This window comes from Erinaceus europaeus, chromosome 17 (assembly GCF_950295315.1).
Source record: "Erinaceus europaeus chromosome 17, mEriEur2.1, whole genome shotgun sequence".
Taxonomy (NCBI): domain Eukaryota; kingdom Metazoa; phylum Chordata; class Mammalia; order Eulipotyphla; family Erinaceidae; genus Erinaceus; species Erinaceus europaeus.
Window position 1 is genome coordinate 6,771,042 of NC_080178.1, and position 24,410 is coordinate 6,795,451.

At 37.7% G+C, this 24,410-nt stretch overlaps 1 protein-coding gene and 1 non-coding gene across 2 annotated transcripts; both read left to right on the top strand.

Annotated features, from left to right (window-relative positions):
* The first annotated feature begins 17,274 nt into the window (after positions 1–17,274).
* Positions 17,275–18,204, top strand: LOC103110391 (putative olfactory receptor 5AK3). The gene has a single exon (XM_007519563.3). The coding sequence runs from the start codon at positions 17,275–17,277 to the stop codon at positions 18,202–18,204; it is 930 nt and encodes a 309-aa protein (XP_007519625.3).
* Positions 18,205–22,050: 3,846 nt separating this feature from the next.
* Positions 22,051–22,157, top strand: LOC132534122 (U6 spliceosomal RNA). The gene has a single exon (XR_009545800.1). It is a non-coding gene; the product is annotated as a U6 spliceosomal RNA (small nuclear RNA).
* The last annotated feature ends 2,253 nt before the right edge of the window (positions 22,158–24,410 follow it).

Consider the following 24,410-nt stretch of genomic DNA (forward strand, 5'->3'; position numbering starts at 1 on the left):
GATAAAATCTATTACACTACCCACTGAACTTACCACCCAACACCCCTGTATATAGATGCTCCTTGTTTACAAATGTTCACCTATTTTTTATTTTTTATATTGATTTATTTATTCCCTTTTATTGTCCTTTGTTGTTTTTATTGTTCTAGTTATTATTGATGTAGTTGTTGTTGAATAGGACAGAGAGAAATGGAGAGAGGAGGGGAATACAGAGAGGGGGAGAGAAAGATAGACACCTGCAGACCTGCTTCACCGCCTGTGAAGCGACTACCCTGCAGGTGGGGAGCCAGGGGCTCTAACTGGAATCCTTACTCTGGTCCTTGCACTTTGTGCCACATGCATTTAACCTGATGTTCAACCGCTGAACTCCTGAATGTTCAGCTATTATCCTGGTTACTCCATGAGGACACTGACCCTGAAGATGGTGGTCATTTGATCATCAGCCCCAGTCCACTGTTTGGCACTGACCAGTAATAGAAACATGTTACTCAGTCATTCACAAATCTGTAAAGTTACATTGGTTTCCAACTACTGGAGGAAAAAAAAAATCTTGAGAAAGGAGGTGACACACCTGGTTAAGTGCACACATAACAGTGTACAAGGACCCAGGTTCAAATCCTTGTTACCCACCTGCAGGGGAAAAGTTTAATGAGTGGTGAAGCAGAGCTGCAGGTGTCTCTCTGTCTTTCTCCCTACCTCTCCTCTCAGCTTTTCTTTGACTCTATCCAATAATAAATAAAAAGTTTTTTTAAAAAAGAAAAAAATCTAAAGTATCAAACCAGGATGTTTATGCTTGGCTTATTATATTACATGGATCCACAAAGAGTCTTTGAAATGAAGAGCGGTGTCATTGGAATTGGATTCTAAAAAGACTCTTCTTAAAGCCACACAAAAGATCCTGGGAGGGAAAGAAGGACAAAAGATAGAAGTGTAAACATACTCTTCAGAAAGTTCACCAAGACAAGAAAAAAAAGTAGAGAGTTAGACTTGATTAATAGATAATCTATTTTTTCTAAATAAATGTGTATTTATTGAATTATTGGCTAGCATACCCACAACACTTTTCTGGCATATGTAGTACTGAGGGTCATCCTCAGGAGCTCACTGTATACAGGTCCTGTGCTCCACCAATGAGCCACCTCCCTACCCTCTGACAGCAATCTCAGAGATGCCTTTACTGCAAAGAATTGGGTATAGGGCCAGGCGGTGGGGCACCAGCTTATGTGCATACATGACACTGCAAAGACCAAGGTTCAAACCCCTGGTACCCTCCTATAGGAAGAAAGCTTCACAAATGGTGGAGCAAGACTGCAAATGTCTCTCTGTCTCTCTCCCTCTCTCCTTCCTCCTCTTTTTTAAAACAATTTTTTAATATTTATTTATTTATTTTTCCTTTTGTTCCCCTTGATTTTTTAGTTATTGTAGTTATTATTGTTATTGATGCCATCGTTGTTGGATAGGACAGAGAAAAATGGACAGAGGAGGGGAAGACAGAAATGGGAGAGAAAGACACCTGCATACTTGCTTCTCTACCTGTGAAGTGACTCCCCTGCAGATGGGGAGCCGGGGGTGGAACCAGGATCCTTACCCCAATTCTTGAAATTTGCTCCACATGTGCTTAACCTGCTGCACTACCGCTCAACCCCCAAAAATTTCTTTTTAATTGTTTTTCATTTATTATTGGACAAAGACAGCCAGAAATAGAGAAGGGAGTGGTAGGTATAGAGAGCAAGAGACAGAGACACTCCTGCTGCCCTGCTACACCACTCTCAAAGCTTCCTCCCTTGCAGGTGGCGACCAGAAGCTTGAACCATGTCCTTGCATATTGTAATGTGCGCACTTAACCAGGTGTGCCACTGCATGGCCAATACCTAGTTTTTTGTTATTTAAAGAGAGAGAGACAGAGAGAGAAGTAGAGCATTACTCTGGCACATGGGATGCTGGCATCTGAACTCAGGATCTGATATTTGAAAGTTCAATATATTATCCACTGCACTACTTTCCAGATCCCAGAACAAGGGAGTGGGGATCAGGGGCAGAAATTCTGTGCCTTAATTGGATCAAATAGAAGGTGATCAAAATAAACTATATGTGTCACACATATATCTGGAAGGTCGTAGGTAGCTAGAACATCATCTTTAACAATGCTGATGATGTTGAGCACTGAGAACAGTTATAGAGGCTGCAGTAGTAACCTAACAGCTGACCAGGGCCAGGCCTGATTCCAACACTTTAGTAGGCGTTGGTTTTTCTTTGTTTGTTTTTGCCTCCAGGGTTATTGCTGGGGCTTGCTGCTTGAAATACTACAAATGAACTGCTCCTAGAGGTAATTCCCCCCCCCCTTACTTTTTCCCTTGTTGTTATAGATGTTGTTGTTGTTGTTGGACATGACAGAGAGAAATCAATCAAGAGAGGAGGGGGGAGACAAAGATAGATACCTGCAGACCTGCTTCATCACTTATGAAGCGACCCCCTGAAGCATCATATTTAATTTTTTCCAATCAGAATTAAGGGTGGAGACTATTGTGTACATGATGACTACAAAGCTTTTTGGAATTTTTTTTTCCCCTTTTGGCAATCTTTTTTTTTTTCCCTTTCAGTCTGTTGAGAGTGAAACCGAAAGAAAGACAAACAGAGCGGAGAGACACTGGCAGTATGGCTCCACTACTCAAGAAGCTTCTGTGTCTGAAGAGAAGAACTTTAATCCTGAGCCTTGAGCATGGTTATGTGTGCATTCAATGTCCCCTTAATACATTAGTTTTGTTTGTTTATTTTACTTTTTGGGGATCAGGGGAGATAGTGAAGTATAGTATACTTGTTAAGACATAGACACAATTTCTTATTGTTTTCCATTATATTTATTTATTTATTGGCTAGAGACACAGTCAGAAATTGAGAGGGAAGGGGAAGATATACAGAGAGAGACAGAGAGACATCTTCAGCTCTGCTTTACCATGAGAGGGAACTTACAACATAATACATAAAATGGTTAAGACAACAAGAAGAAATACTGGAGAAATGAACCAGGACAACAGTCCAGCTAAAAGTCCCCCAGAGGGTGAAGCACAAAATAATGAGTTGAACATCCAAACACTAGCTAAGGAAATAATCACAGGAGTGAGTAAAGGATTTGAAAAAATTATAATCAGAAATACAGGAAGAACAAATGAGACTATGAAAGAAAATACTAATTATCTCATGGTTATTAGAGAGCTGAAAGCTGAAATCACTGAGCTAAGAATGCAACTAGCTGAAGAAGCTAAAACAGTATCATAACAGGGAAATAAAATAGATTAACTCCAGAAAACAGTAGAAGGCAGAGAGAAATAGAATCAATGAGGCTGAAGACAAAATTAGCAAGATCAAGGACAAACTAGAGAAAACTAAAAAAGAAGTAAGAGATCTCAAAAAGAGATTAATAGATGCTGAAAACAACAACAGAGTCCTATGGGATGACTTCAAAATAAACAACATACACATTATTGGAATACCAGAGGAAGAAATAGAAGAAGAGGAAGAAAGCATTCTCCAGGCCATAATAGCTGAAAACTTCTCTAGTCTAGACAACATCAAAGACATAAAGATTCAAGAAGCCCAGAGGGTCCCAAACAGAATTAACCCAGACCTAAAGACACCAAGACATATCAAACTTAGAATGGAAAGGAATAAGGATAAAGAAAGGATCCTGAAGGCTGCAAGAGAAAAATAAACAGTCACCTACAAAGGAAAACCCATAAGATTAGCAGCAGACTTCTCCACACAAACACTACAGGCCAGAAGAGAATGGCAAGATGTCTATCGAGTGCTCAATGAGAAAGGCTTTCAACCAAGAATACTATATCCTGCTAGACTTTCATTCAGACTAGATGGAGGCATCAAAACCTTCTCAGACAAGCAACAGTTGAAGGAATCAACTATCACCAAGCCTTCCCTTAAAGAAGTTCTGAAATGTCTTCTATAAACAGTCAGACAATCATAAATATGACATATATCAGAACACTCTAAAACTCTACAAGAATGGCGTTAAAATATCTTCAATCTTTGATATCAATAAATGTCAATGGCCTGAATTCACCTATTAAAAGACACAGAGTAGGAAGATGGATCAGAAAATACAACCCAACAATGTGTTGTCTACAGGAAACCCACCTAACTCAACAAGACAAACACAGACTTAAAGTGAAAGGATTGAAAACTATCATACAAGCCAATGGCTCACAAAAAAGGGCAGGAACAGCTATTCTCATATCTGACATGATAGACTTTAAAATAGATAAGATTAAAAAAGATAGGAATGGACACTACTTAATGCTCAGAGGATTAGTCAATCAAGAGGGCTTAACAATTATTAACATCTATGCACCCAATGAGAAGCCATCTAAATACATCAAACTTCTACTGAAGTAGCTACAGCAATATATTAACAGCAACACAATAATAGTAGGGGACTTCAACACCCCACTCTCTCAACTTGACAGATCATACAGGCAGAAAATCAGTAAAGACATAAGGGAGTTAAATGAAGAGATAGATAAACTAGAACTATTGGACATTGTCAGAGTCATTCATCCCAAGAAACTGGAATACACATTTTGCTCAAATCCACATGGGTCATTCTCAAGGACAGACCATATGTTAGGCCACAAACACAGCATCAGAAAATTCAAGAGCATTGAAATCATCCCAAGCATCTTCTCAGCCCACAGTGGAATTAAACTAACACTTAACAATCAACAAAAGATTAATAACAGTCCCAAAATGTGGAAGCTCAATAGTACACTTCTTAACAACTTATGGGTCAAAGAGGAAGTAAAGGAAGCAATCAAAATGTATGAAAATGAAGACACAAGCTATCAAAATATTTGGGACACAGCTAAGGCAGTACTAAGAGGGAAGTTCATAGCTATACAAGCACACATCAGGAAACAAGAAAAAGCACAAATAAACAGCCTGATTGCACATCTTAAAGACCTAGAAGAAGAAGAACAAAGGAACCCTAAAGCAACCATAAGGATGGAAATCACTAAAGTTAGGGCAGAAATAAATAACATTGAGAATAAGAAAACCATACAAAAGATCAATGAAAGTAAATGTTGGTTCTTCAAAAGAGTGAACAAAATCGACAAACCTTTAGCCAGACTCACATGACAAAAAAGGGAGAAGACCCAAATAAATTGGATACTAAATGAAACAGTAGTTATCACAACAGACACCACAGAAATTCAACATATTATGTGAGGCTTCTATGAACAACTATACACCACCAAGCTAAAGAACCTGGAAGAAATGGACGATTTCCTAGATACCTACCAACTTCCAAAACTAAGTAAAGAGGAAGTAGATAACATGAACAGGCCCATCACAGCTAATAAAATTGAAACAGTTATCAAAAATCTCCCCAAAAATAAAAGTCCTGGACCTAATGGTTTTACAAATGAATTCTACAAAACCTTCAAAGAAGAACTAATACCTCTACTTTTAAAAGTCTTCCAGAAGATTGAAGACACTGGAATACTCCCTGCCAGCTTCTATAAAGCCAACATCCCTCTGATACCAAAAGCAGACAGGGACACAACCAAAAAAGAAAACTACAGACCAATATCTCTGATGAACATAGATGCTAAAATATTGAACAAAATTCTAGCCAACCGGATATAACAGTATATCAAAAAGATTGTTCATCATGACCAAGTGGGGTTTATCCCAGGCATGCAAAGTTTATTTAATATACATAAATCAATCATTGTGGTCCACCACATCAATAAAATCAAGACCAAAAACCACATGGTCATATCAATAGATGCAGAGAAAGCCATTGACAAAATACAACATCCCTTTATGATCAAAACACTACAAAAAATGGAAATAGATGGAAAATTCCTGAAGATAGTGGAGTATATATTTAGCAAACCTACAGCCAACAACATACTCAATGGTGAAAAATTGGAAGCATTTCCACTCAGATCAGGTACTAGACAGGGCTGCCCACTATCACCATTACTATTCAACATAGTGTTGGAAGCTCTTGCCATAGCAATCAGGCAGGAACAAGGAATTAAAGGGATACAGATTAGAAGAGAAGGAATCAAACTCTCCTTATTTGTAGATGACATGATAGTATACATGGAAAAACCTAAGGAATCTAGCAAGAAGCTTTTGGAAATCATCAGGCAATACAGTAAGGTGCCAGGCTATAAAATTAACATTCAAAACTCAGTAGCATTCCTCTATGCAAACACTAAGTTAGAAGAAGCTGAAATCCAGAAATCAATTCCTTTTACTATAGCAACAAAAACAATAAAATATATAGGAGTAAAGCTAATCAAAGAAGTGAAAGACTTATATACTGAAAATTATGAGTCACTACTCAAAGAAATTGAAAAAGACACAAAGAAGTGGAAATATATTCCATGTTCATGGGTTGGAAGAATTAACATCATCAAAATGAATATACTACCCAGAGCCATCTACAGATTTAATGCTATCCCCATCAAGATCCCAAGCACATTTTTTAGGAGAATAGAAAAAATGCTACAAATGTTTATCTGGAACCAGAAAAGACCTAGAATTGCCAAATCAATCTAGAGAAAAAAGAACAGAACCGGAGGTATCACACTCCCAGATTTCAAACTGTATTATAGGGCCATTGTCATCAAAACTGCTTGGTACTGGAACATGAATAGACACACACTGACCAGTGGAATAGAATTGAGAGCCCAGAAGTGAGGCCCCACACCTATGGACATCCAATCTTTGACAAAGGTGCCCAGACTATTAAATGGGGAAAGCAGAGTCTCTTCAACAAATGGTGTTGGAAAAAAATTGGTTGAAACATGCAGAAGAATGAAATTGAACCACTGTATTTCACCAAATACAAAAGTAAATTCCAAGTGGATCAAGGACTTGGATGTTAGACCAGAAACTATCAGATACTTAGAGGAAAATATTGGCAGAACTTTTTTCCGCATAAATTTTAAAGACATTTTCAATGAAACAAATTCAATTACAAGGAAGACTAAGGCAAGTATAAACCTATGGGACTACATCAAATTAAAAAGCTTCTTCACAGCAAAAGAAACCACTACCCAAACCAAGAGACCCCTCACAGAATGGGAGAAGATATTTACATGCCATACATCAGATAAGAGTTTAATAACCAACATATATAAAGAGCTTGCCAAACTCAACAACAAGACAACAAATAACCCCATCCAAAATTGGGGGGAGGACTTGGACAGAATATTCACCACAGAAGAGATCCAAAAGGCCGAGAAACACATGAAAAAATGCTCCAAGTCTCTGACTGTCAGAGAAATGCAAATAAAGACAACAATGAGATACCACTTCACTCCTGTGAGAATGTCATACATCACAAAATGTAACAGCAGCAAATGCTGGGGAGGCTGTGGGGTCAAAGGAACCCTCCTGCACTGCTGGTGGGAATGTCCATTGGTCCAACCTCTGTGGAGAACAGTCTAGAGAATTCTCAGAAGGCTAGAAATGGACCTACTCTATGATCCTGCAATTTCTTTCCTGGGGATATATCCTAAGGAACCCAAAACATCCATCCAAAAAGATCTGTGTACACATATGTTCTTGGCAGCACAATTTGTAATAGCCAAAACCTGGAAGCAACCCAGGTGTCCAACAACAGATGAGTGGCTGAGCAAGTTGTGGTATATATACACAATGGAATACTACTCAGCTATTAAGAACAATGACTTCACCGTTTTCAGCCAATCTTGGATGGACCTTGAAAAATTCATGTTAAGTGAAATAAGTCAAAAACAGAAAGATGAATATGGGATGATCTCACTCTCAGGCAGAAGTTGAAAAACAAGATCAGAAAAGAAAACACAAGTAGAACTTGAACTGGAATTGGCGTGTTGCACCAAAGTAAAAGACTCTGGGGTGGGTGGGTGGGGAGAATACAGGTCCATGAAGGATGATAGAGGACCTAGTGGGGGTTGTATTGTTATATGGGAAACTGGGGAATGTTATGCATGCACAAACGATTGTATTTACTGTTGAATGTAAAATATTAATTCCCCAATAAGAAATTTAAAAAAACAAGGGCAACAAAAGGGAAAATAAATAAATAAATATTTTTTTAAAATAGAAGGAAAAAAAGAAAATGCATGTCAGAAAGTCTAAATAGACAAATTGAAAATAGGTATAAAATGGAAAATAACATATACACTGCTTTCATTTTGAGGATATTCAAAAGGAAATAAGCTCTTAAATAAATTTGAAAAGCAACTCAATCCCTGAAACTTGTACTATGGAGTAAAAAAAAAAAATTGTTCTGGACTCTGAACTGCAAAGAATTCTTAAAGGTTAACACTAAACAAGAAAAAAAACCTTTCTTTCTGAATTATATAAATTAATAGCAGTCTTATCTTCCATGGTCAGAGGATTACAAGTCCTTAGCTATATTTTAGGCTACTTAGATCCAGGGATAGCTGAAAAAGAAAAAAAAACCATAAACCCTAACTAATTTTTATTTAATCAGTGCATTTAGCTGGCATTTCTCTATATGCTTACAATTTCAACTATTTCTGAGACCTTGACAAATAATAACTAGGACCAGTGAGTGGACCAAATGCTACTTCTAACAAAAGTTTTGGTGAGAAATTGATACAAACAGACATACTGTTCCCCCAAGAAAAGAGAGCAAGAAAGATGTAGAACAGCTTAATGGAGGAATTAAAATGTAGGCCAGAATAGAATGGTTGACTTGGGAAGAGTATCTAGAGATTAAACCATATGAAGACTAAGTAAAAATGTCCATGAAGTGCAAGTCCAAAATTCAGCCATCAAGAGGAAATACCCTTAAAAATTAAAAGCACTCAAGAGCAAAATTACATTAATTTTTTAAAAGAATGAATTATTGATACACACAACTTAAGTGAATCTCAAGATTTATTTTTTCATCACGATGAGTTTAAAAAAAAAACCCAAAGGTTATATTCTCTATAATTTAATTCAATTTATAAAAAATATTTGAAGTGACCATACTATAGAGAAGACATGAACTAATAGAGACATGGAAGAAAGAAGGCTGGGAGTGATTATAGAAGAGCAACCCAAGATTTTCTTTTTGGACTGGAAACTGATTGTTGGGGAGAACAGAAAACAGCACTGGTCATAAAATTGTGTATAAGTCAACACCAATGTCCAAATAAGTAAAGGTAAAGTTGGGAAAGTGCTAATAAGATCAATGAGTTGAGGGGTTGGGAAGATAGCAATAATGGTTATGCACAAAGACAGAGACTTTCATGGCTAAGGAACCAAAGGTCACAGGTTCAACCCCAAGCACCATCACTAACCAAAACTGAGTAGTAATCTGGTAAAAAAAAAATTAAATTACAATTTAAAAACAATGAATAATAACAAACTAAAATATATATAAATAGGTTGTGTGCAAACTATAAAATTCAAACAGAGGTTGTGAAAGACATTGTTATTGAAGCAGGTTGTTTTCATTTGCTATAGAAAAAAATATGAATTTAGTGGCTTTTTAAAAACACTGATTTTATTTTTATTTTTTTAATTATTTATTTAAGAAAGGAGATATTAACAAAATCATAGGATAGGGGGTACAACTCCACACAATTCCCACCACCCAATCTCCATATCCCATCCCATCCCCAATAGTTTTCCCATTCTCTATCCCTCTGGGAGCATGGACCCAGGGTCGTTGTGGGTTGCAGAAGGTGGGAGGTCTGGCTTCTGTAATTGCTTCCCCGCTGAACATGGGCGTTGACTGGTCAATCCATACTCCCAGTCTGCCTCTCTCTTTCCCTAGAAGGGTGGTCTCTGGGGAAGCGGAGGTCCAGGATGCATTGGTGGGGTCTTCAGTCCAGGGAAGCCTGGCCAGCATCCTGATGGCATCTGGAACCTGGTGGCTGAAAAGAGAGTTAACATACAAATCCAACCAAATTGTTGAAGAATCATGGACCCAAAGGCTGGAATAGTGGAGAGGAAGTGTTGGGGGCATAAACTAGGGCAAATATATACCTGAAAGCGGTAGTACACTAGAGTTTGCAGTGAGTACTCCCCCCAAAAAACACTGATTTTAAAATCATGTTTGAAGTGGGTCTGGCTTGTGGACTGAAAACAGCACCTCAGTTCCCAGGAATCTTTGATGAACTATGTAGGATGCCCTCACTGTCCCTCTGGATAAGTTAAGATATATATTCAATTCACTTCCATCATGGTTTGAGGGTTATCCAACGTTACTCTTGAGATATTCCTGAGGCAGACAGTCATTAGCTAGCACAAGACTGTCTACCTCACATGCACTAGAGTCTAGTAGCTGGGTACATGTGCGTATCATAGGGATTTCTTCTACTTACATTCTAGAAGTAAAATGCTAAACAAAAGTTTGTTAAGTTGGGGGGATGGGTATTTGTTGTGGCCCCCAACAAGAGTTAGGGACAATTAGTATATGACTGATGTCTGCCTGAGGTGGAGCAGACTGACAAGGGGATGTATTCAAGGATGGACTTGGAGCAGCTTGCTCTCTTGATTAGATTACCTTCCCCATGGACTCATCATTTGCCATGGCTCTGGATTGATCCTGGTCTTTTCAGGTAGTGATTTTGGGTAGCTTAGTTTGCGGACTTTGGTCTCTTACCTATTTTTCTAGCTAGACTTCTCCCCTCACATTCTCAGTGACTTTACTGAATAAACCTCTCTTTTGCTTAACCTTACATGGAACTGCTTATTTTGCAGTACCTAGATATTTGCCTTTTACCCGTTTCACCCAAATAAAATCACTAATTGTTTAAACCCTTTCTCAGCGCCACAGCCCAAAGCCCCTTTTAAGTTTTAAGTTTTGAGTTAAAACAGGGATTAGATAAGAAAAGAAAATGTAGGTGAAGAGTATAGTATACATTTTGTTGTCAGCCTTCTCTCCTGAAACCAGCATGTGGGAAAGAGTTAGAAAATGATAGAAGTGCTCATCTTCATTTCCAAATTAGTCTATGAAGAAAACCCCCAATTTTTTTTTCAAATCATTTTACTGAGGATTAATGGTTCGGAGTATTTATTAACACATGAAGACTTTTTCTCACCTCCCAGTGATAGGTGTTGGCAAACACTCTGATTCCCAACATGGGTCTTTCTCCACCACTGTCCACCAGGATAGCAACATCCTCTCTACCTTCTCCTCCTACCCCAGAGTGTTTTGATTTGATGCAATATACTACACCCAACCCAAGTTTAGTTTTATGAGTCCTAATTTTTAAGTATTTATTTATTTATTATTGAGTAGAAACAGAGAGAAATTGAGAGGGGGAGGGAAATTGAAATTGATAGAGGGAGAGAGACAGAGAGACACTAGCAGCCCTGCTTCACCACTTATGAAGCTTCATTCCTGCAAGTGGGGACCAGGGGCTTGAGCCCAGATCTTTTTACACTGTAGTGTGTGCACTTAACCAGGTGTACCACCACCTGGCCTCCTAATTCCTTATTTTTTTTTTTTAGTGATTTAATAATGATTGACAGGATGTGGGATAAGAGTGGTACAATTCCATTTAATTCCCACCACCAGAGTTCCATATCCCATCCCCTCCATTGGAAAATTCCCTGTTCTTTATCCCTCTGGGAGTATGGACCAAAGATCTCTATGGCATGCTGAGGTGGGAGGTCTGGCTTCTGTAACTGACAGATTGATCCATATATCCTGCCTGTTTCTGTCTTTCCTTAGGTAGGGTTCTGGGGAGGTGGGTTTTTCGGGTAAAACTTTGTTAGGTACTTCCTAACAAAGTTACAGAACCTAGATATAGACCAGGGTCCATCAGATGGGTACATTACACATATATCCATAAGTTACGAGGAAAATATCTACATTAAAGTTAAAGTGTGCAATGGTCCGCAGTGACTCAGTAAGTATAGCAAGCAAGTAGAAAGATCTAAAAAAGACACCATAAAGTATTTAATCAGATATTGTCTACTTATACCTAGCTACCCTCCTCACCTACTTCCTATTTCACTTCCTTCAATCCCTCTATGTCTAACTCTGTCAGATAAAGTAAGGAATACAAAAGCTGGATAAGGGCAAGAGACTAATTTCCTAATTTTTTAAGACAAAGTAAAATGGGATTCATTTTCCTACAAGTCAAGCACATTCTTAAGTGAAAGACTGGTTATGAAGGAAGTTATGTTAAGTAGCAATTAACCAGTCTTTTGACAGTCACTCTCTTTGATGTTCATGCATGCTAATCAAAGGTTGAATCTAGTGTTCTCTCAGAACTCAAGATTCTGCCCTGACAACCTTATTATCAAACACTACTCTAGAATTCTTGTTCCAAAGATTGCTATCTGTACTACTAAGACAGCACAAAGTACAAAAATGGAGTGTTTTTAATATTTATTTATTCCCTTTTGTTGTCCTTGGTTTTTTATTGTTGTAGTTATTATTGTTGTTATTCGTGTCATTTTTATTGGATAGGAGAGAAATGGAAAGAGGAGGGGAAGACAGAGGGGGAGAGAAAATAAATTCCTGAAGACCTGCTTCACCGTTTGTGAAGTAACTCCCCTGCAGGTGGGGAGCTGGGGCCTTGAACTGGGATCCTTGCACCAATCGTTGCACTTTGTGCCACGTGTGCTTAACCTGCTACGTTACTGCCTGACGCCCAAAAAATAGAGTCTTATCTAGGGTTGGTATTTTTAAATATTTTATTTATTTTAATTATAGAGATAAACAGAGAAGGATACACACACAGAGAAAGAACTATTCAGCTCTGGGATTATGATTGAAACTGAGACTTTAGAGCCTCGGACATAAATGTCTTTTGCACAACCATTATGCTATCTCCCCAGCCTTGGAGCTGATTTTTAGAATACATCCATATTTAGAGAGAAGAGATTAGGAGTATTTTTTCTTTAAATCAATAAACAAGCATCAAAACAATTGAATATATTATAAAATATGCCATGTTAAAGGATCAGGCTTTGAGACTTCGGTCCCCACCTAAAAAGGAGAAACTTCACAAGCAGTGAAGCAGTGCTGAAGATGTCCCTATCTATCTATCTGTCTGTCTATCTATCTATCTATCTATCTATCTATCTATCTATCTATCTATCTCACCTATCTTAATTTCTATCTGTCCTATCAAAATAAAATATGTTCAACTAGTAGCCATTATATTTCTCACATTTGGACCATATCCAATTAAATTGGGTGAACCTTTAGATTTATTTCTTTTTTTTAAGATAACCATGTTTTTTTGTTTGTTTGTTTATGATCCTGATTGCAGCTCTATTATCTAGACCAACTCTCACTCTGGTCCCAGAAGTCATTCACAGGCACCAAGTGTGTCAACCTTTTGTCCCTGTCCCTATCCCCAAAGGCATGACTCCTCTTTGTCTCCTGCCCACTATAGGTCAAGGTCTCTCTCTGGTCCATCTGCCCCATCTTCAACATAGAGTTTCTTAGACATAAGAAAAAATACTGCCTTATTCATAACAGGAAAGAATTTTTAAAATATTTATACTATAGCAAGGTAACTCAAAAAAGTTTCTAATAAAAGTAACACAAAAATAAAGCTTATCCTCTCAGGAAAGCTTAACTGTTTTATTTTTAATTGGGCAATAACTACAGAACATCGTTATTTCTAATTTCATTTCAACCCTTGGAACCTAACATCTCAAGGGAGCAAGTACTAACCCCCTAGGTTGCAGCTATAAACTCTCTAATTAGGGGAAATCTCATAAAGACACCTTGGTGGGCAATCAGCCTGCACCAGTTGTAGAAAGAGAATCTAGAGAAAACTTGGGTGTAAGTCAAACAAAGCAGATTTCACCTCTTTCTTTCTTCCTTTATACCTCTCTTTCTTTCCTTCTTTCTCTCTCTCTTTCTTTCTTCTTTTTTCTTCAAAATCAGTCATTTAGTTTCCTAGTGTATGAGGAAAATGATGCAACAGAAGTGTCAAAGCCAAGGATCTAGTATGTTTCACCCCAAGACCAGGAGGTGTCTTCAAGGTGTTTTCAAGATCTGTCATTGCTGGTCACATAACAGAAGTGGAGTACAGAAACTCAACTGGGTTGATGCTGTACAGGAAGAAATGGAAGGACCCAACTGATTGAGAGATAGAGTGATTATATGATTGAGTGACTGAGTGTATTATCTGCATAGATTATCATGACCATTTCTGAGTAGTTACTCAATGCCTCCTCCTTACTAGAAATATTATACAAATCACTTCACTTTGATATCACATCCTTTTTTTTCTTCTTATTGGGAGGGTTATTGCTTTACAGTGCCAACATTGACAAATGGGTATCATTTCATTTCTCACCAGGACCCCAAAGTTCTCTTCTGCTCCTCCCTCCCCTACTTTCCCAGAGTCCTTTGCTATACAATACACCATGCCCAGTTCACATTTCACTTTGTGTTCTCTCTTCCTGTCCTTATTCATAAGTGAGATCACTCATTATTTGTTCTTCTGTTTTTGGCTTATCTCACTAAACAAGATGGCATCACATCTTTACAAAGCAAACCATACTTCTTTCACTTTCTCTTCCTTATTATAAAAAGCAGCATAGTCTATTTAAAAAGAAAAGGATGACGATTATAATTTTCAAGATCTGTCTTTCTTATAGTCCCTGCTTCCAGACATAATCACTTAATATTTGCATGAATCCTTCTTAAGTTTTTTTCATTCACACATAAAGAAAATGGAAAAAAGAGTGGAAGACTTAGTTTCCAAAGGGCCCACACTTTATGCCCTATGTGCAACTTGCTTTGATGTATTGTCATTTGGCAACATGACATGAATTGAACACTGTACCTTTTTTTGTATTATATTAAATATTTGTTGACTAGAGACAGCCAGAAATCCAGAGAGAAATGGGGTGATAGAGAAAGAGAAAAACAGAGAGAGACCTGCAACACTGCTTCACCATTTGCAAAGCTTTCCCCCTGCAAGCGGGAACAGGGGGCTTGAACCCTGATACTTGTGCATTGCAACATGTGCACTCAACCAGGTGCACCAGTACCTGGCCCAAACCTGTCCCTTAAGATCTATGGTATTTGATACTTTCTGGACTATGTGTTGTCTCATAACTATGAAACTACCCATGTTTATTCAGCCTTACATCTAAATTTTGGTTACTATATACAGTGTTACAGTGAGCATCGCCGTCTGCTAAGTAACTACTTGATCTCATTTTAGGGAATGGAACTGAAACCAGATGGAATGGCATTCCTTATTTGCACATTGTGATGGGGAGCAGTAACCATTCGTGCCCACGTCTGCCTGTTTGCTTTCCACTGCACAGTGCTGGAATTAAGGAAATTTCAAAATCACTGGGACTTCAAATAGGTTCAACATATCAAAATATTCAGGTATGTGCACATCCCTGACACTGATTTTCAATAACTATTTTTTTAAAAAGTCCCCATACTTTTATATATTTTGCTTGAACACAAAATGAATAGATTAATAAATTAATTGCCTTTCCCTATAGATACCAGTTTAAACAGACCCATAGCTAATTAATTATATCTTCCTCTCTGACAAGTTATTTTATCCACTAGATGGAAGACTCCTTGAAACAGATGCATTTTACTTGCTTTATAGCAAATTACCTTGAGGAGGCAACTTATAGAAATGTATAACCCTTAACTAACCCTTAACTCTTGCAAATATTAAGCTGAAGAGAATTGCTTCATATTGTGTCACTGCAGGATTCCCTAATTCTATTTCAAAATATTTGAAAGAACTAGATTCTCACATCAACCAAAGTCTTAGTCCACTATGTCAACCACTAGAAGCACATACTTTTTAAAAACAATTTATTTAGTTATTTAATAACTATTAATAAGATCATAAGATAACAGGGGTACAATTCCATACATTTTTCCATCACCAGTGTTCCGTGTCCCATCCCCTCCATTGAAAGCTCTCTTATCCCTTATTCCTCTCAAGGAGTATAGACCAACATGCATTTTGCAGAAGGTGGGAGTCCTGGCTTCTGTAATTGTTTCTCCACTTGACATGGATGGTGACAGGTTGATCCATAACCCCCAGCCTGTTTCTATCTTTTCCTATTAGATTAGGGCTCTGGAGAGGTAAGGTTCCAGGAAGCATTGGTGAGGTCGTCTATTAATGGGCTACTTTTATTGACTTATATGCTATAGCTTTTAATCAATCAAGCTTCCACAGACTTTTGGTCTATGTATGATCTCTTCATTGACCAATTGGTCTTTTTCTCTCCTATCACACTAGTACCACACTGTCTTTTTTTTTTTATTAATGCTTTCTAAGAATATCTGTTCAGGTCAAACAAGTCCCCACCTTGCTTTCCTTTAAAATTATTCACCGTAGCTATTTTCATCACTTTCTTTTCCTTTAAATTATAAATTTGTGAAGGTGTCCAGATAGTTCTCTCAAAAATTCTATCAAAATTCTATCAAAATTTTAAATCAACATAATGGTAAAATTTAATGTTTGTAATATTGAACTCTTTCCCATGATAATAGTGTAAACCAATTTTAAAAACTACTGAGCCATCTAAAATATAAAAACAATTTTAAAAAGCTATTGAACCACAAGTGACTGGAAATTTTGTAAACAAAAATATCATGTTACCATATGTATTCTGATAAAAAAAATTCATAGCTGGGGGCCAGTTAGTGGTGCACAATTACCTTGCACAAGGACCCAGGTTTGAGAGCCCTGCTCCCCACTTGTAGGTAGAAAGCTGGTGTCTTTCTCTCCTCCTTTCTATTTCCTCTTCCTCTCTCAATTTCTATCTGTCCTATTGTGAACCCATGATGGAAGAGAATAGTTACTAAGGAAGATGAAAGAATAAAATTTAAATATGGGAATAAGCTTGAACAATATCACATAGCATTTCAAGAATATGTCAAGATTTTACATAAGACAATTGATTAGTGTTTAGGCAAACTGGGCTACTAATTAAAATAAAAGGAACATCAGAGATAGTATGATCAAGTTAAAGTACATTTTCATTATAGGTGTTTAGTTCATGCCTTTAGTTGGTGTTTTCAGAACACAGATCTGAACCAAACTTTCAAAAATATTTTTTTCAAACTAAGTTGAATTATCTAAGTAAGAAAACAATTTTCAGCCTTTAAAACATGTTATTTATGCCATAGAAAATATCCCTTGGCCCAATATGATAGCAAACATATAGCACTTGGAATTCTAGAAGCATTTAAGGGGTCACAATGGTCTTATTTTTTTTTCCATTCTTCTTTCTTTGCAACTTTTCAGCTGCTATATCCAGTCTTTGCTAGCCATGGAATCACGCAATGGCACTCAAGTGACAGAATTCATTCTGCTTGGATTTGCTGGCCAACAAAAATGTTGGCATATCCTCTTCATAATATTTCTAGTCATCTATATGGTCACTCTCGTGGGTAACATTGGCATGATCCTACTCATTAACATTGATTCTTCCCTTAAAACACCTATGTACTTCCTCCTCCAAAATCTGGCATTTGTTGATCTCTGCTATTCCTCTGCTATCACTCCCAAGATGTTGCAAAACTTTGTAGACATAGAACACTCCATCTCATTTATATCATGTGTGGTACAAACACTAGTATATGCTACCTTCGCAACAAGTGACTGTTACATCCTGGCTGTTATGGCAGGAGACCGTTATGTGGCCATCTGTAACCCACTCCACTACCCAATGGTCATGACCCAAAGAGTCTGCATTCAACTCTTAGTTGGCTCCTATATCATGGGCTTGCTAAATGCCTCTGTAAACACAGGTTTTACTTTCTCACTGAACTTCTGCAAATCCAATAAAATAAACCACTTTTTCTGTGATGAACCCCCAATCCTTGCCCTGTCGTGCTCCAGCACTGATTTGAGCATCTTACTATTAACCGTGTTTGTGGGGTTTAACTTGACATTCACTGTGTTGGTGGTCATCTTTTCCTACATATGGATCCTGACTGCCATCCTGAAGATGTCTTCTGCTTCCGGGAGGAAGAAAGCCTTCTCCACCTGTGCCTCCCACCTGACAGCTGTCACCATTTTCTATGGAACCCTCTCCTACATGTATCTCCACCATGGGACCATAGAGTCTCAAGAGCAAGAAAAGATGGCTTCTGTATTTTATGGCATTATTATCCCCATGTTAAACCCACTTATCTATAGTCTGAGGAACCAGGATGTGAAAGTAGCACTAAAGGGGATTAGAAAGAAATATTTCTAGTTTGAACACTGGCTTCTTAATCCATGTAGTTTAAAAGGCATCAATAGTTCTCTCTCAATTCAGAAGAGCAAAGAATGTCACAAACACATACGAGATACAAAAGCATCCATTAATCATATGAATTGCTTCTGGAAGATATTGAAAAAGATACCAAATATTAAATAAGCCACTGATTCTCATGTCTCTTAAAAGAGAACAGCCTGAAAAGTTTATGATGCTGTTGTAAGTATATTTTCATGACTCTTTTTTTAATATTCATCATTAAAAATGAGAAATGAGGAAGACTGTATAGCCAGTATAATTAAGTGCTGCCACTCACCAACTAAAATTGAAAGATTCATCAGTACAAATTCTGGAGAAGTACTATCACTCTTGCTATGAGACTATAACTATTTCATTAATGTTCAGAAAACTTAAAGGGTTATTACTCTAAAGGAAATAAAGAATGAAAATACAGTTGAAAGAATCTCAAACATATTCAGATATTACTGGTAAATATTCTTCCTTCCTACTCAAAATGCCAGCAGGTACTGTATAGAAATTGTTTTGTAGCCAATTGGGCAGTAGCCAGTGGGTTATGAGTACATAGCACTAAGCACAGGGACCTGAGCAAAGATCTCAGCTGGAGTCCCCGGCTCCCCAACCTGCAGAGGGGTTGCTTCACAGGCAGTGAAGCAGGTCTGCAGGTGTCTGTCTTTCCTCCTCTCTTGATTTCTCTCTGTCCTATACAACAACAAGAGCTATAACAACAATAACAGCTACAAGGGCAACAAAATGGGAAAAAAGGCCTCCAGGAGCAGTGGATTGGTAGTGCAGACACTGAGCCCCAGCGATAACCCTGGAAGCAAAAAAAAAAAAAAAAGAAAGAAAGAAAGAAAGAAAGAAAGAAAGAAAGAAAGAAAAAAGAAATTGGTTTGAAACCTATCACTAGGGAAACAAAAACATATGCCACATACCAAAAGATATTTTTTATTTACTTAAATCAAAAAAATCCTATATTCAAAATATGTAAATATCTTAAGACACAACAGTAACATAGCCAAATGTACAAATTTTAATATCATACACTGAAGATATTTTAATGCCATTATTGTTCTCATTTTTCTGTTGCCACCAGGATTATCACTGCTGCTCTGTGACTGTATGACAACTATCCCTGAATTGGAGCACAGTGGCTATTAAAATCTCTTTTGTTCTTTTTCTTCCCTATAGGCTATGGGAGCCTGAGGGCTTTTTAACTATAAGTAGGCTTCTTAGCTTAATCACTCACTCCTGACCAAGAGATAAAGCAGGGTGGGGCAGAGATAATACAGTGGTTATATGGGAGTCTTTTTCTCCCACAACCCAAGGATCCGAAGCTCAGGGTTCAATTCATCTTCTCTGCCAAGCTGGTCAGCACTGCAGGACCCTGTGAGTTTCTAAACAAGCCCCATTTATAATCTGTGGGTTCTGAGGCAATTGTTCACCATGTTCTCATCAGGAGAACAATGTGGAGAGGCTCCCCAAAGGAAGGAAGAAAAGAAGGAAGGAGGGAGTCGGGCGGTAGTGTAGCGGGTTAAGCACAGGTGGCACAAAGTGCAAGGGCCAGCATAAGAATCCCGGTTCAAGCCTCTGGCTCTCCACCTACAGAGGAGAGTGAAGCAGGTCTGCAGGTGTCTTTCTCTCCTCCTCTCTGTCTTCCCCTCCTCTTTCCATTTCTCTCTGTCCTATATAACAACGACAACAACAACAACAATAATAACTACAACAATAAAAAATATTAATCCCTCAATAAAGGAAAAACATTAATACATTAACTGTAGACTGAAATTTTTAGAAATCTGGACTTTATGTACAAAGACTTGCAGTAATTTAGGGAACATTTCTTTAATGGAGAAAAAGGGTTTAATTTATAAACAACTATGGGCTTTATGTTGTTTTAATAGATCCTACTCTCATTCTTCCCTTCTGTATTTTATATATCACTTGCTACTGGAAGTCTGATTGAAGAGCAGATTCAACTGACTGTCAGCAGAGACAGGTATAAGAGCCGTTTCCAGACCAATTCACTGAGAATGGTTAGTCTTTGATGCATGCAGTGATTCCCTGAAAGACACCGTTTGCAAGACTGTCATTATTGGGCCTGACCTGAGGCTCACCCAGTACAAAAAGTCATTTTCCTAAGGACATTTGTTAGAAATGAAATGATTGACCTTCTATAAAAAAAAAAAAATACAGCCACCTAAGGCAGTAGATAGGAGTTGAGGAAAATGGAGAAGCCTAAAAAGGGATACAATTTCTACAGGGAAACTGTATCCTTTATATTCCTAAGAATTAGAAGACTATGATCTTGCTGAAGCTGAATAATGGTGTACTCAGTGGGTCACAAACTTACCCAAGCATTAAGACCAAGGTTCAAGCCCTGGTTCCCCACATGCATGGGGTGGGGGGGCTTCATGAGTGGTAGAGCAGTGATATTCCGTCTTCTCCTTATCTCTCTCTTTATCTCTCACCCTCTCCCCTTTCTTCAACACATACACACAGAAGAGAGAGAAAGAGATTTTGTCACCAGAAGCAGTGGAATTGTGCAGTCACCAAGTTCAGAGTTAACCCTGGCCCTGGTGGTGAAGAAAAAAAAAAAAGACTAGAACTTGCTAAAGGCAGTGTTAACATTCAGCAATAGACCTAAATAAAGTTAACTTTGAGGCTATATTAAAGCAGGAAATGAAGAACAAGACAGAGTTACAAGTTCTCTTTATGGATAACTGAAGGAATACTCTTATAACCAGAGTTCCTCTGCAGAGTTCAGCTCCATGGAGTCTGAAAAGGGGGGATAAATGAGACATTTAGGCAGAGAACCTTCGAACAATTCAGGGAATGAAACCCCCAGCACATTTATTGGAGGATTTTTATATCGCAATTTTTGGCCCGCTTCCCCATATACATGGATCCATCACCCAATTATGTGATCATTTGTCTTTTTGGTATTCATCAGTCTCTTCCTCTAATCTAGTCTGGGAGAAAGTCAGGAGCAGCTAAGGGTGATCTTACAGCACTGAAGTTTCTTTCAGAAAGCTGTTTCACAGCACATAGGACCGTGGAGATTTGCCTCAGAATGCTGTTTTAACATCTAACCTTTTCTCTTCCTAGGTCAGCATGAACTGCTCTCATACATTCCTTGGCAAAAATTAGAAAACTCTTGGGCATTATTATTATTATTGTCATTAATATTATTATTATTAGGCTTGTAAGATTTTAGAGGGTCACAAGTTGGGCTGTAGCACAGAGGATTAAGTGCACATGGCATGAAGTGCAAGAACCTGGGTAAGGATCCCGGTTTGAGCCCCCAGCGTCCCCCCTGCAGGGGAGTCGCTTCACAGGCAGTGAAGCAAGTCTGCTGGTGTCTGTCTCTTCCCCTCTCTGTCTTTCCCCCCTCTGTCTTCCCCTCCTCTCTCCATTTCTCTCTGTCCCATCTAACAACGATGACAATAATAATAACTACAACAACAATAAAAAACAAGGGCAACAAAAGGGAAAATAAATAAATAAAATTTAAAAAAATATTTTGGGGTACAGTTTCATACCTACATAGGTGAGCATAACTCCCACACTCACTAGCAAAGTTTTTGTGCCCCACTTCCTCTTTATTTTAATCACAGAGAGTAAGGAAGTGGGGCACATGAACTTTGCTGGTGAGTGTGGAAGTTATGCTCACCTATGTAGGTATGAAATAATTATGCTTCTAGTGAAATAAGTCAAGATGAAAGACAACTACTGATGGTTTTACTGATGTGTGGAATCTAGAGACCTGATAGACATGAACTTAAAAAAGAAGCACAAAAGCTGTTTCTAAGACTTGTAGGAACTGTGCTCGGTTTGGCAACACATATACTAAAATTGGAACGATACAGAGAAGATTAGCATGGCCCTAGCATAAGGATGACACACAAATTCATGAAGTTTTCCATATTTAAAAATAAATAAATAAATAAATAAATAAATAAATAAATAAATAAATAAATAAATAAATAAATAAAAGGACTTGTGGGAACTATGGTAATTATCATTGGGAGGTGAAAAATAAGATCAGAAGGGAAAACACTAAGCAGAACTTGGACTGGAGTTGGTGTATTGCACTGAAGTAAAAGACTCTGGGGTGTAGGGGAGGGTTCATGTCCTGGAATAGGATGGCAGAAGAGGATCAGGTGAGGATTGTATTGTGCAAAACATGTTATTCATGTACAAACTATTATATTTTACTGTTGACTGTAAACCATTAATCCCCCAATAAAGAAATTATTTTTTAAAGTACTAAGAAACAAAAATATAGACAAATTAGTGAATATATGCCTGCTAAAAATTGCAGGGCTAGCTTCACAGGTGGGAGAGATAGATCCAGGAACCAAGCTCATGGCGATAGCAACACAAATCTTTATTTATGAGGGAGCTCCAGAGTTGGGTGTGAGCACAGCGGGTAAAGCCACGTGGTACCAAACCAAAATGGCCGCCTCCCACTCTGCATGCCAGCCCTTTTTCAGGTCGGGAAGTGGGAGAAAAAAAGAGTGAAACCAGGAACAGAAGTGAGTTTTATGGGATAAAACCAGAAGTGGCAAGTCATGAACGGGAATGGCTAGGAAAGGGGGTGGAGAAAAAGAAAGAGCAGGAAGGTAGAAAGCTTCCATAGCAACTGTTGCAAAGGTTTTAACCAGTGGGATTAATTAATACCCTGCAGGCAGGGCAGGTCTCAGGCAAAACAATGATTATGTAAATAGACCATAGTATCAGCAATGGAGGATGGAGCAGAGTGGGGGGGGCTGGCTTAAGGCTGGACAAAAAATTTCATGAACATACTAAAATTTCTAGCTATCAGAAAAGTACAAATTAAAGGGACTATAGATACCATATATACCAATTAAGATTCCTGGAAACTGAAAAATCTGACAATATCAGATCTGTCTGTCAGGACACAAAGCAACTAGAAGTAGATATTGCAGGTAGGGGTGAGAAATGGTACAACCACTTTGGAAAACAGTAAAACAAAATATTAAAATTGCACTTGCACTGTCATAGGGCCTATTAAATCTATCATACCTGACCCAGAAGAATTGCTCTACAAAAATTGAAAACAAAACTTTCCAAATGATTCATAAAACTTTCATTTGTAGTAGCTAGATGTGGATATGGCAAAAAAAAAATCTATTAGCTGGTAAATAGATTAAAAATGGAAGGATTTAAATTTAATGTAATATAACACCACAATAAAGATAATGAGCAGTGTTCATTCAGATAGAAAGTCATAAATAGACATAGGATGAGAGACTACAGCATCAAATTCCATTGTCATGGCCACCACACATGTGATACCAGGACTTGAATCTGGGCTGCATGCTTGCTAAATACATGCTCTGTCTGGTGAGATATCTCTACAGTCCTTTACATTATTTATCTGCTGATTAAGAAGGAAATTCAGTAATGTAGCTAGACTCAATTACAGCACAGAAATCACTGATTATATCAACTCAACAAATTGACAAAAAAATGTAGTCAAATTCACATTGGAAATACTCCAAAAGGAGGAGGAAGAAGAGGAAAGGAAGGGAAGGAGGAAGTGAAGAAAAGAAGAAATGAGCTTAGCAAAAAAAAAAAAAAAAAAAAGTATGTCAAATACTATAAAGAAATATAGAAAAATCCTATTTTGGCCAATCAAAGCATTTTTATATTCTTTTTGACCATTTGTCATATGTTAAGTCAATAAATGAGTATGTAGAACATTCTATTGAGTGATAATAAGTTGCAGGCTGGTTCTAGACTTCATATGAATAAATGCCAAGTAATGGCAGGCAGAAAACATTAAAAGGAGAAAAGAAATGATGCAGTATAAAATAACTGTGACAGATACAAAGCTTTTGGTATAAAAATCACATTACTATAACATAAAGACAATGGAACATCAAATTAGCAGTTATGAATGTTCAATATGAAACCCAAATATGTAACAGAAAATATTATGTGAGAATGTTTATATTGTACTTATGGACCATAGAGGAATTATTCAATAAACAGTACTGAAATAACGACTGCATGGCAAGGGAGGGAGGTAAAATTGGAAACTTAACTTATGTTCTTCTTACACACAAATTCACTATGACTCAGTAATTGAAATTAGGCATGAAATATTAAGAACCAAAAAAAGGTGAATTTCTAAAACTTTGGAGAGAAGATCCTTG

Excerpts from the sequence above, each read along its gene's own strand:
- LOC103110391 (XM_007519563.3), top strand. The coding sequence starts at position 17,275 with ATGGAATCACGCAATGGCACTCAAGTGACAGAATTCATTCTGCTTGGA.